The 12,585-nt window shown below is 41.5% G+C and overlaps 1 protein-coding gene across 1 annotated transcript; it reads left to right on the top strand.

Annotated features, from left to right (window-relative positions):
• The first annotated feature begins 1,051 nt into the window (after positions 1-1,051).
• On the top strand, positions 1,052-12,267 carry TIPRL (TOR signaling pathway regulator). The gene is made up of 7 exons (XM_032098625.1): positions 1,052-1,292; positions 4,003-4,182; positions 5,029-5,128; positions 6,230-6,361; positions 6,794-6,889; positions 7,579-7,641; positions 9,249-12,267. Exons 1-7 carry the CDS (start codon positions 1,192-1,194, stop codon positions 9,396-9,398), a joined length of 822 nt encoding a protein of 273 aa, XP_031954516.1. The 5' UTR covers positions 1,052-1,191; the 3' UTR covers positions 9,399-12,267.
• Positions 12,268-12,585: the final 318 nt, after the last annotated feature.

Genomic DNA, 12,585 nt, shown 5'->3' with positions numbered 1-12,585 from the left:
TCCAACCTTGCCCAGCTGTGATTTTGCGTGCACGTGTGTGTACTATCTAACACAGCTCAGGGCACCTGTGTGATGAAGCCAGGTAATGCTTGCTGCAACTGTGAGTGTGGCAATGGAGATGGCCCAGGGCCACCAGAGGCTTCTGAGCTTCCCATGACTGCTCCTACCCAGCCATCCCACTGCTCTTGGCAAGGTACTTATGGGGAAGTAGCTGGAGGCACAAGCACTTGTGGGGCACACAAACATTTTCTGCTGGCTTCTGCAGCCCAGCTTCCCTGGAACAAGGGCTTGGGTGAGCTTGCTGGCTCTTCATGCTGGGCAGAGGAGATTGGAGAGCCCACTCTCCCCATGGTAGCTCCGGCAGTACAGAGAAGTGTGGATCCCCACCCCTCACCCACCTGCTGCCACACATCACCTCACAGAATCACAATAGGGTAGGTTGGAAGGGGCCACAATGGGTTATCTGGTCCAACCTCCCTGCTCAAGCAGGGTCATTCCAGAGCCCATGCCACAGGACTGTGTCTAGACAGGTCTGGAATATCTCCAGTGAGGGAGACACCACAACTTCTCTGGGCAACCTGTTCCAGTGCACGGTCACCTGCACAGTAAAGAAGTTCTTCCTTATGTTCAGGTGGAACTTCCTGTGCATCAGTTTCTGCCCGTTGCCTCTTGTCCTATTGCTTGGCACCACCGAGAAGAGCCTGGATCCATACTCTTGGAATTCCCTCTTTAGATATTTGTACACATTGATGAGGGCCCCTGTCAGCCACCACTTCTCAAGGCTGAACAGGCCCAGCTCCCGCAGCCCTTCCACCAAAAGGAGATGCCCCAGTCATTTTCGTTGCCCTCCGCTGGACCCGCTCCCGGAGCTCCATGTCTCCCCTGCCCTGAGGAGCCCAGAATTACAGAGAGCACTGCCGATGTGCCTCACTAGGGCTCAGCAAAGGGGCAGAACCTCCTCCCTCCTCTGCTGGCAACGCTCTTCCTGATGCATCCCAGGATTCCGCTGCCGCCGGGGCTCCGCGCCGCGCGCGCCCCTGGAAGCGGAAACGCCAGGAGGCGGCGGTTCCGGGGGCGCCGCCGCTGCCGTGAGGGCTGTGCGGGAGGAGAGGGGAGGAGTGGGGCTCCGCCGCCTCCGCCGCCGCCCCTTCCGCCACCTCCTGCCTTCTCCTCGGCGGAGAGGAGGCCGCCATGCACCCCGTTTTCCAGAGCAGTCGGCGCGACTTCACCTTCGGGCCGTGGAAGCTGAGCGCCGCCCGGACGCACATCATGAAGTCGGCGCAGGCCGAGAGGTGGGGCGGGCTCCGGGCCGGGGGCGCAGGGAGGCACAGCACGGGACGGTGTCCCCGCTGCTCGGGGGCCACCGCGGGGCTGCGGCCTCGGCCCTCACAGCGAGGGGCGGGAGGTGTCGGGTGGCCTTGCGAAAGAAACACAGAGCGCTCCTAGGCTGGGGGAGACGCTGTTCGGCCCAGTTACGGGGGGCACTGGGGTTTTTCCTTCTCTTCAAGCTTGATTCTCTGGCTGGAGAAACTGGGGTGATTGGGTTTGCAGGAAATTTCCAAAATTAGTTAAAAATCAGTAAAAAAATCAGTTAAAATCAGTTTAAATTTTTTTTGTTTTGTTTTAATGATTGCAGAAGGCAGTCTACAAGAAAGACGAAGAGGGACTTTTTACAGGGACATGTAGTACTAGGACAAGGGGGAATGGATTCGAACTGAAAGAGAGGAGATGTAGTTTGGATCCTAGGAAGAAATTCCTGACTGTGAGGATGATGAGTCACTGGAACGGGTTGCCCAGAGAAGCTGTAAGTGCTCCATCCCTGGAGATGTTCAAGACCAGGTTAGATGGGGCTTTGGGCAACCTGGTCTAGTGGAGATGTCCTTGCCCATGGCAAAGGGGTTGGAACTTGACCTTTAAGGTTTCTTCCAACTCAAACCATTCTGCAATAGTGTGATTATAATGGTTTTGGATCTCTGGACCTCTGTGAACTGAGACCTACTAACCAGAAGCCTCATTTTCTTAATTAGTTTTGAAAAAGGATCTTTTAAATGTCTTGTACCATGTCTTGGTAACAGCTATTTTAAGATAATGGTTTTCATTAAAAAGTTATATTTTGCTGTCTTCTTGTAGTAATTTCCAGTCCAGTCAAGCCATTGGGGGAAATGTTCCTGTATCAGCATCAAGTACTTAAGTCAGATTTGCTAATGTGGAACAGTTCAGCCGTGCCATAACTGACCTTAGTGGCAGATGAATTTGGCAGATATTTCTTGGCTTCATTTTCTGGAATAAATTTCAGCATACATAGGAATCTCATTAGTCTTTTTAAATGTACTTTCGTTTATCTTGGTTTTACTTTTTCTGAGGCCAGTGAGGCATTCTCTGGGAGGAAGTGGCTGGTCCTGGCTTGGATGGCTGTGCTACTTGCTGGGTACAACACTGGCTGGATGGCTGAGCTCAAAGAGCGCTGGTGAATGGAGTTACATCCAGCTGGAGGCCTGTCAGCAGTGGTGTTCCCCTGGGCTCAGTATTGGGGCCAGTCCTGTTCAATATCTTTATTGATGATCTGGACGAGGTGCTTGAGTGCGCCCTCAGTAAGTTCACAGGTGACCCCAAGTCAGGTGGGAGTGCTAATTTGCTGGAGGGTAGGAAGCCTCAGCAGAGGGGTCTGGACATGTTGGATTGTTGTGCTGAGGCCAATTGTAGGAGGTGCAACAAGGTCACAGCAACCCATTTTGTCTTTTTTATTGCTTAGGGAGCATAACTAGTATCTATAGGAATTTTATTTCTGCAAAATATATGTTGCAAAAATCCCTCAGCAACCTGTGTGGAAAGGGGAAGGATTAAATGTGCCATAGCCAAGAACTCTTTTCTGTGTGGGAGTTGGTTTTTGTGGGTCAGGATTTCCTACACTTGATGAAATGGAAAAGTCCGTAATGTTACTCTGCCTTCTCTGGGAAAAATGTAGGATCTTATTCTCCAAGTCTATGAATTTGCTATTTTTATTTTAGTTAGGTTAGTGTATTGTTCTTTTGTATGGAGGGTTACAGAAATAACCACTTTTGTTCAGAAATGCCTTACTATCAATGAGAACATTATGATTAGGACACTCTTCTTCCTCCCCTCCTTCAAATTAGTGTATTTCTTAAAGCTTTCTTCTCTCCAGATGTCACGTATCCTTTTTGATCTTGATAAGTCAAGTAGGTAGGGAGGAAAAGAAGTATAGGAAGCCTTTTGGAAATAAAGGTCAGAGGATATATCCAGTGTTGGGGTTTGTGTCTATTTATATATAGTATATGTATATATGCACATAAGTTTAAGTAAGTGTACAGACTGATGTAAAACAAAACGTGAAATAGGATGCTTTGGGATCTTCTGCAGGGATGGTGCTTACTTGGTTCATGCAGTACCTTGTTCAGTTGGGTCTGTGGCTTTGGCTGTGGCTTTCCTGCTTAAAGTTATGAATACCAGTACATGTCTTTGACCAGCTTGAAAGCCTAGTAGAGCACAGTAGTGTCTTCTGCACTTTTTACATACTCTGCCAGGGTTGTTTTAAGTATCTTTTTTATAGGCTTCTAAATTTGGAGGTATGGACCACTGTGCAGTGAATTTAAACTTGCTGATCACGAGTCCTTGTTCCTAGAAGTTTTTTTGAGCACCTTCCGAAGTTGGTCCATCGACCATCCAAGGATTTGCTAGCACAGGTTGGAAATTGCTTCTACATGCTTCTCAAGTATTTTTTTGATTCCTCATATGTGAGACTTTTCTATGAGCCTGATGGAGAAGGAGTGTTTTAGAAATGCTTTTGTGGTGGAAAAGTCACTTCGGATCAATGACTCCGCATTTCAGGTGAAAAGAATTAACCTGGGAAAACAACAAAGTCTTGCAGAACATATTGATGATGTGTCTTCTAAATTATCATGGTCTAAAGAATCCTTGTTCCAAAACAAGGACTGCTTTGACCGAGCTATAGCTGACTCATGTCTCTTTTGTTTTTCTGTGCAGGTTGGCTGATGAATTACACATGCCTTCCCTGCCAGAGATGATGTTTGGAGACAATGTCCTAAGAATACAGCATGACCATGGTTTTGGAATAGAGTTCAATGCTACAGATGCTTTAAAATGTGTCAATAATTGTCAAGGTATGATCAAAGTCGCTTGTGCAGAGGAGTGGCAAGAGAGCAGGTACAGTATTTTATCACCGGTGGGCAAGTACTGGTGTGTTGTATATGAAACCATCATACAGTAGTTAAAGGAGCAAACTGAACTCTTGAAGAGCAGGTTGCATTTGGTTCTACCCTAGATACAGCATGTGATCACAGAAGTCACTTCACTTTTCTTTGCTGTCATCATCCTTTGTTAAATTGGGTCAGCTGTATTTTTCAGCTGTATCTTGGCTTTCTTAAAGTAAACTTCAAGTTTAACCTGACTTAATGCTGTTCCTGTTTATTCAAACTCACAGGGCCTTGAGCATTACAAGATTGTATTGTGTGGTGTTGCAAAGTGCTGTACATGTTCAAAATCTTAGCCTTAGGAATAAAGCAGAACAATTACCATGCATGAGAACTAATTATAATGCTTAGTATTTGCCAAATTGGATTAGTTGTAGAGCACCTGGAAATAAAGCCCAGAGAGAAAGCAAAGTTGTCATGAAAACTAAGGCAAATTGCAGTGTTAATGATTGCTGTGTGTTGTCAACAGATCACTTTCTGCCTACTTAAAGAAAAATTGATCTTGAAATACAAATTTTTCAACTGTATTGCATGAAAATCTTTATTTTGAGTCATAGAACTGAGATAGTGTTACATTGAGAATTCTTATAACTGTTTTCAATAACTGTTGTTATGGAAACAGATGTTGTGAAACCATGATTGTAGCGCTTGTCTTGACATTGTAATTGTAGCACAGACAATGCTGCTGGTTTTCTTTAGGAACAGTGTGGGAATTCTAATGCGCAGTCTTACGTGAGGTTGTAGTTTTTTGGGAATTATTACAAGGCAATTACTACAAAGCTGTTTTTCACTTTTTGAGGAGTGAGACTGAGCACACTAAGGAAGTTGTCAAGCCATATGACTGGACTTACACAACAGACTACAAAGGAACTTTGCTGGGAGATACTGCAACATTAAAGGTAATAATTTTCTTCTTGTTAATTGCTGACTGCATCTGGCTTCAGTCAAACTTTTTTTTTAAAGCTGTCATTTACCTTTCAGTAGGTTTCTGTAGAATCTTTTGTGCTTCATAACTTCTGATTTCTCATGTCTCTCAACATTTTATCCTAATCAAATCATGGCTTATTTTAATAACAGGGTGGGCAGTGTCTTAAAGTGTTTTAGGATTAAAGCACATGGGAGTCCTCAACTCTTGCTGGGGGCCCCTCTGGAACCCCGAGCTCCTCACATACAGCAGAACTGTCAGCTGTGTCGTTCTGTAGTACCTTCATGCTCTGCTGCTTGCATGTTTGTCTGCTTTCTGACCTGACTGCTTTCAATGGCCTTATGTTTTTCTGCAACAGTAACTCAGTAACTCCTCATATTTAAACTCACAGGCCCTCCCATGTCTTTATTTACTTGAAAATAAGACCGAAGTTCCCAGCTTCTCTTTACTGCATACAGGTTGCTTGCTACTAAGCAGATAATTTGTATTGATTGACTAGACTCGCTTTAGTTAGAGATCATTTGAGTTGTGCTGGAATTAAAAGTACAGCATAGAAATAAACAGTATTGGTCCGTAGTCTTTGGGGACCAGGAGTCTGTGGAGACCATGAGATGGAAAACATACAAGTACTTGATTTCCATGGGAAGGCTTTACTAGAATCCTTTGCAAGGTGTGTAGTGGGCTAGGGATGCTAAATGCATGGAAATCTGTTTATAAACCTGAACTTCTCATACGTATGTTAAACACAATGCATCTTCAGATGTTTTGAAAGAAAGATTTGAAAGAAAGTGAGCAGAATTGTTTGCAGCTGAAACCCTACTGAGCCTGTACGCAGAGAGAAGTTTATTCAGAATTTTCCACTCTTAGTTTTTGCTTTGGCTTGATATTTATTTCCAAGGAGAAACTCTTGGAAACTTTGATTTTAACTTTTTCTCTTAGAAATTTGGGGTGTCTGATGCTTAGTGCCCTAAAAGTTTTTTTCTTTCTAAAACTCTGGAATTCAAAATATCAGGACAAACTTTATGTAGTTTGGCAAAAAATTAATATGCTAACTCTTCTTAATCTTTTTCTTTAGGTTGTTCCTACAACAGAACACATAAATACAGAGAAATTGAAAGCCAGGGAACAAATTATGTTTTTTGAAGAAGTACTCCTGTTTGAAGATGAACTCCATGATCATGGAGTATCAAGTTTGAGTGTGAAAGTAGTGAGTATTGGGAGGTGTATAAAACATACCTAGGGACTCAGTTGGCTGATAAATGCAAAACACAGCTGCATTTTGCATGTTGTTCCTTCTGGGATTTAAATTTCAAAGCACAAAGTTCTTCATCCTTGCTCTTAGAAACATGATCTTACTGGAAACAATGTTGACTTGAAACCTTTGTCATCTGTCGTTACTCCAGGGGACAAACTTTTGCTCCAGGATCTTTTCCCTCCTTTTGCATCCTGCCTAATAGTCCTTTGAGACACTGTCTGCCCCGCTGTCCAGCCATAGCTGTAGCAAATCAACAGCCCAAATTCTGACTTCATTCTTGAAAACTTCTCATATGGTCTTCCATTGTGAATATCTGATGTAGAAAAGTACATGCTTAAAGTAAACCTTTGTCATGTGCTGAACGGACTATCTTTATTTTTGCAGAGAGTTATGCCTTCCAGCTTTTTTGTGCTGCTGAGGTTCTTCTTGCGAGTGGATGGGGTACTCATCAGGATGAATGATACGAGGCTTCATCATGAGGTAAACCCTTACTTTCCATCATAACTATTTTATAGAGATTCCCTTGCCATTTTACTTTCAGTGACCTGATATTCCTCTAATTTAATACTGATGTTTGGGGGCATAAGAACTTCCAAGTGTATTTTATTATTGTGGTGGTAGCGAACTAGCAACCAAGTGCTGGATGCCATGGTATGTGAGCAGAGTAGGCTATCCCTCATGGGATGTAATCATTTAAATACATTTGTCAGACACAGATTAGAGAAGGAAGTACAAGAGGAAAAAGAGGCAACAGTAAAGAGTTCAATACTGGCATGTCTCCAAGTATGTTATTTTTGTCTTATCTAATAGAATTAGACTGCAAGTGTAACTTGCAAATAACTGTCCCTAGTACATTGAGATCTGGTATCTCATGAATAATACAGGATATTAAGATTCGTGTTTTGGTAATCCTGTGTAGATGTGTAGTAGTTCTAGCTGTGTAAAGATCAATGAGCATATTCAGTCACAGAATTTTTTTTGATGCATGCACACAGAAAGGTGGCTTTTGGAAAAAAGAACATTGGTATTATCTGTCTTCATGAATTTGAATGTACATTTCTTCTCCTAGGTGAAAATATGTGGTCAACCAAATTCCAGTGCTTACTAGATTCAATGTATTTAAAATGCTTAGTTTGTACTGATACCAAATGATCACTTTTTTCCATTAGGCTGACAAGACCTACATGTTGCGAGAATACACATCCAGAGAAAGCAAAATATCAAGTTTAAAGGTATAGCATTTTTTAAACTCACTTTCTTTTTCTTCTGTTTTTTTTTTTGTTTTATGGTCAGCATAGAAAATACTGTGACCCTAAGTCATTCTTTGTAAGATTTTGAATTAATACAGAAGAAAATTCTTTCTGCTTATGCAGCATTTGTTTTGATGATTTTAGGGCAGATTGGCATTTTGTGAATGCTCAGATCACATGACAAGATACGGGATTAGGTCACTTTTTCTACTTTTGAGTTAATAAAATGTTTTTATTATTTTATTTTTTCATGAACCGTTCAGCCACAAAATCAGGTACTCCATGTCCTAGGAAGTTAAATTTCATGGCTGGTTGTGTGTTTCCAAGCAGTATTAGGGGTTAAGATCTGTTTGGTAATAGACTCTTCCAGTTTTTTTCAAATATTTGAGGTTAATAGGTCACCTTAAAACTCTAGTAATGGCTCAGAGTAATTTGTGGCACATTCGGAGTTGCAGCTGTTGATTTTTATTCTTCAGCCAACACCTGAACTTTCATTTTATTGTACCTTTCCTTCTCCCTTATTTTTCCTTTGCCTCTGGAAAGTAGCTAGTGTGTTACTGACCTGCCAAGGGAATACATTTTCTCTTGTGAGGAAAGGGGCACTGTATCATTTCTTAACCGTATGTGATCCCTATAAACAAAACTAAATCCAGACATGAGCTTTTTGATAGTTTTGTAATTTTTGAAATATAAATCAATGATCTAGGTTTTATTTCACCTTATGTTTAAAAATCTGTGCTGTTAGATCATTTTTCCTGGCTGTTGTTACAGAGCGGAAATGCGCGTGGCTTTCAGCTTCTGTAGGTAAAGCAAAAAAGATTCCTGCTTCACTGAGGTTTGAAATAATTAAAACAGTGGTATGGTTCCTTATGTGGTGTAGAGGTAGCCAAATTAGAGGTTGCATTTGAATAGCTCTGGTTGAACTTAAAGAATGTTGTTAGAAATTTGAAGGTTATTTCATCAGTACAGATTTTTATTTCCCATCAAATGTCTTATATGTATATGGGAAAGTGGTCTACAGGGATCTCCAGAGTAAAATACTGGTTAACATAATGAAACCACCTTATTTCTTAAAATATGAAATTAAAATCCAAGGAGTTTTAGTATTTCATATAAAAGTCTGTGGTGGACTTCATAAAAACTAAGATATGTGTTGAGATTGAGCAATTGATAATTGTTCAGTCTGAGCAACACCAGTGAATACATTGCAGTTGTGGCTAGAAGAGATGGAATTCTTCATGGCCATCCTAGTCTCGTCTGGAACTAGAACCTTAAAAAGACTGTTCCATTCACATTTAAAATATATTTTTTAAAAACATTGTAGGTGCTTATGGATATCTCTGACTTCCTTGCACTTTTATAATCTGCTGCTTAAAAATGTTAAATACTTTTCCTTGGCCTATTGATCCACATAAGGAATAAGACTGTCCATTTGAAGTTATAAGGTAAATTTTAATAATCATACCTGATTCCAGATGTTTACATCCAGTAAATTATAGATTAATTGTCTGTAAAAGTTTGGGGTGGGAATACTTATTTTTATCCCCCCTTTTCTTTCACTTGTTTCACGTAAAATTTTTGCTTTTTAGAACGTTCCACCTTCCCTGTTCACGGAACCTAATGAGATCTCTCAGTATCTACCCATAAAGGAGACAATCTGTGAAAAACTAGAATTCCCAGAGGAGCTGGAGCCTAAACCAGAAACATCACTGGAAACCACATGTTCTAAGTCTAAATAAATGTGACTTTATATGGACTTGAAGTAGACTGGAGATAATGTGATCACGTAATTGTTGGCATGGGGGGTGTTTCACTACTAGTGGAATGAAGAATTTGGCTAATTTTTCTGTAGCCTTGAGAGAAAACATTTCAAGCAGGTTTTGCTAATGGTGTTTTTTGTTAGTTTTTTTTTTTTAACCTGTATCTGGAGTTGATGATAGATTGGTGGGGAGTTACAGTTTTCAACAGCATTGGAGAAATGACTGTTGGGAGTTTGCATTCTGTTTAGTTCACCAAGCAGGCAGGAGTATTGTCTGGACCCCCCTCCACTAACACTTCTGTGAAGATTTTGTTATTGCTGCTTCAGATACTAAGAGACTACAGGAGTTGTAAAACTAGCATGATTTTATTTTTATTGAGAAATAATCCACAGTAAAAAAAAGAAGGTAAAAATTCCTTTGCATTTATTTTGATCTGTCACTCCTAAACTACCCATTTTGCTTGGCTTCCCCTGCTGTGAGCTGATAACCAACGAAGTTACTTTTTGTGGTCTCTGATCCAGAATCTCACCTAAGAATATTCATTTCATCTGAGGATAGGCTTAAAGTGTAGGGGAAAAAAAAAATGCATTTATTCGACACTAGATTAAGGTAAAATTATTTGTGAAGCATTAACTCCAGAGCAGGAGAAAAGCTGGAGGTTAACAGAGTAACTGGGAAGTCTCTTCACAAACGCTGGTTTAACCCCTTGTCAGCTGGAATTCTCTGGGCAGTTGTGGGACTCTCGCTTGGGGTCCCTGTGCTGCTCCAGTCACGTACTGTGCTGGGAAGGCATTGCCCTGCACTGGCCTTCCTTTGAATGTTCCAAGTGTGATGGTTCTACTGCCCTGACAGCCAAATTGCCAAACTGCAGTGGGGCGTAAGGCTGGGGAAGTCTGATCCCTGAAGGATGCTGGTATTTGCAGTTTGAGAAAGGAGATCCTGTATGGCCTTAAAAGGATGCTAATGTATTCCAGATACATAATTTTGGTTTATTTTAAAATTCTTTTTAAGTTCTGATATTAATAGATGTGTGATCACTTGTATAGTCATGGTTTCAACCCTCTGTAGATTAAACTTAAATATTGGTATTGCTTTTGGAAATCCTACAGTATATTACTGGTTTGGTGTAAGAATGGGGCAGCTGAGCAGACTTGTCTGGGTTTACTGCTGACACTCGGTACAGGAAGCAAGTAACTGCAGCAGAAAGCAGGCCTTGAGGTGTAAAGTACTTGCAGATAAGAACATGTACACATTCTGATGTCTTGGGGTTTTTGTTTAAAAATCTTCATATTCTACACTGCATGGCTTACTAGAAGCAACCCACCACAAAACCCAGTATTTAACCAGATCTTTTGTGAAGTGGTTTTCATATAGAGAAGACCCTGAGGTTTTTAGGGGAAAAAAAAGTCTACTGCCATCTAAGTGACTGTTTCCTTAGTAAAACAAGTAACACGCTTCACTTTTATTTGAGGCAGCCTGGTCTAGTGAATTCAGCATCAGGTGGAAAGGCAGGAACTAGCTGCAGGTTTTCCTGTGTCGCTGATTAACCATGGAGAGGTCATTTCTCTGTGCCTCTGTTCCATGTATGTAAAAATGAGAGTTAATATATGCCTACCTCACAGAGGGACTGTGAGGATTAGTTTGTACAAAGTTATTGGTTAGAATATTTTTTTTCTGAATACACCTTCAGCCTTATCTTTGGAATCCTTTGGAAAGGATTACTGCAAAAAAAATCTTACGATCCATAGGATGAGTAAAGAGAACTGAAATGAAACAATTTCTGAAAGAAGTTATCAGCCATGATAATTATCAGACATGATCTGGCTGGAGGAATTTATGGCCACTTTGAAATAGAAGTGAGGTCCTCTGTGTTCCCCATTACAGTCCTAAACTTTGTTGGCTTTTTTTCATCTTGTTGCACTTGTTTCCTAAAGATTTTCGTGTCAGGATGAAGAAGGGGACTGCAAATGAATGCAGCATGGAAGAGATGAAAGTCCATTTGGTAATAGAAGATTATTTGGGTCCACTCCAGTGATAGAGGGAAATGAGGGAAGAGTGAAAAGGAAGGGAACAGCGAATGGGGATGAAGAGAGATTTTTCTGGTAGAAGTAAATCATGACATTTCTTTTACTGTAAGCACATATTAGTTTACATGCCTTAAAGCTTATAAAAACACACTTTAAAGCTGGTGTGACTGAGAGCAGATCTCATTTAGTGCTGGCATGAAGGAAACTGTATCTGCATTTGTTAATTCAAACTGTGATTTGGGCTTGGTCGGTGATGCTAACATTAAACTCCTTTGGGCTGAAGTAGAGTGTGGGGGAAAGCCACAGAGTGGAGAGGGAGCAGTGGGAAAGGCACTCTGCATGTTTAGCTTATACTGTGTATTTTCTCTTGTCCATTAGACATCCTAATTTGTGACCTGTTGGTAAAGTTCTATGGAATGGACTTGTATCCTGACTCTATAGATACGTGCTCTCCATCTGTTCTAAAGGGTGATGTGCATTTCAGTGGAACACACGTGTTGGGGAAATCACAAGAACACATTTAGGAAGTTACACTTACAACAAGTTCAAAATTGGAGCACTTTGTGACTTTCTTACACCACGCAGATTACCAAGAAGCAACAGTATAAACTGGCATACAGCAAGCTCTCTGGCACAAAATTTCCACAGAAAGTACCACTTTGAATAAATAACTAGGGGGGAGGGAGTGGGGTGATTCTCCAGCTGTTTTGTGTCGAGTTTAATGTGGCAGTTTATATTGTTCCTTGTATGTTGCTGAATAAAATGTACCAAACATTTTATAGTTCTGTTTTTAACTGAGCGAAATAAACTGAAATAACTTACTTGTGATTCTGAATTTTGCTTGCTAGTAGGACATTGCATCCACATTACCTTTGTCTGGCAGGAGACTGCTCTGGCTCATTACGAAAATAAAGTGAGACTCTTTCAAAGCGCGAGAAGAGCCACAGTTGTGGGATTAAAATGAAACCTCTCTGACTATAAAATGCGTTTTGCTACTGCCAAGTAATGGATTCCAAAGTGCTGGGAGGCGATAGGATCCATCCACATCCGGACTACATCCCCCGGCAGCCTGCGCGCCGCCCCGCCGGCCTTCCCCCCACCTGCGGCGCGCAGGTGGGCGCGGTGCCTGCCGGGGCTGG

This window comes from Corvus moneduloides, chromosome 2 (assembly GCF_009650955.1).
Source record: "Corvus moneduloides isolate bCorMon1 chromosome 2, bCorMon1.pri, whole genome shotgun sequence".
Taxonomy (NCBI): Eukaryota; Metazoa; Chordata; class Aves; order Passeriformes; family Corvidae; genus Corvus; species Corvus moneduloides.
Note: the sequence above shows the minus strand (reverse complement) of the source record. Positions and strands in the feature narration are given on the sequence as shown.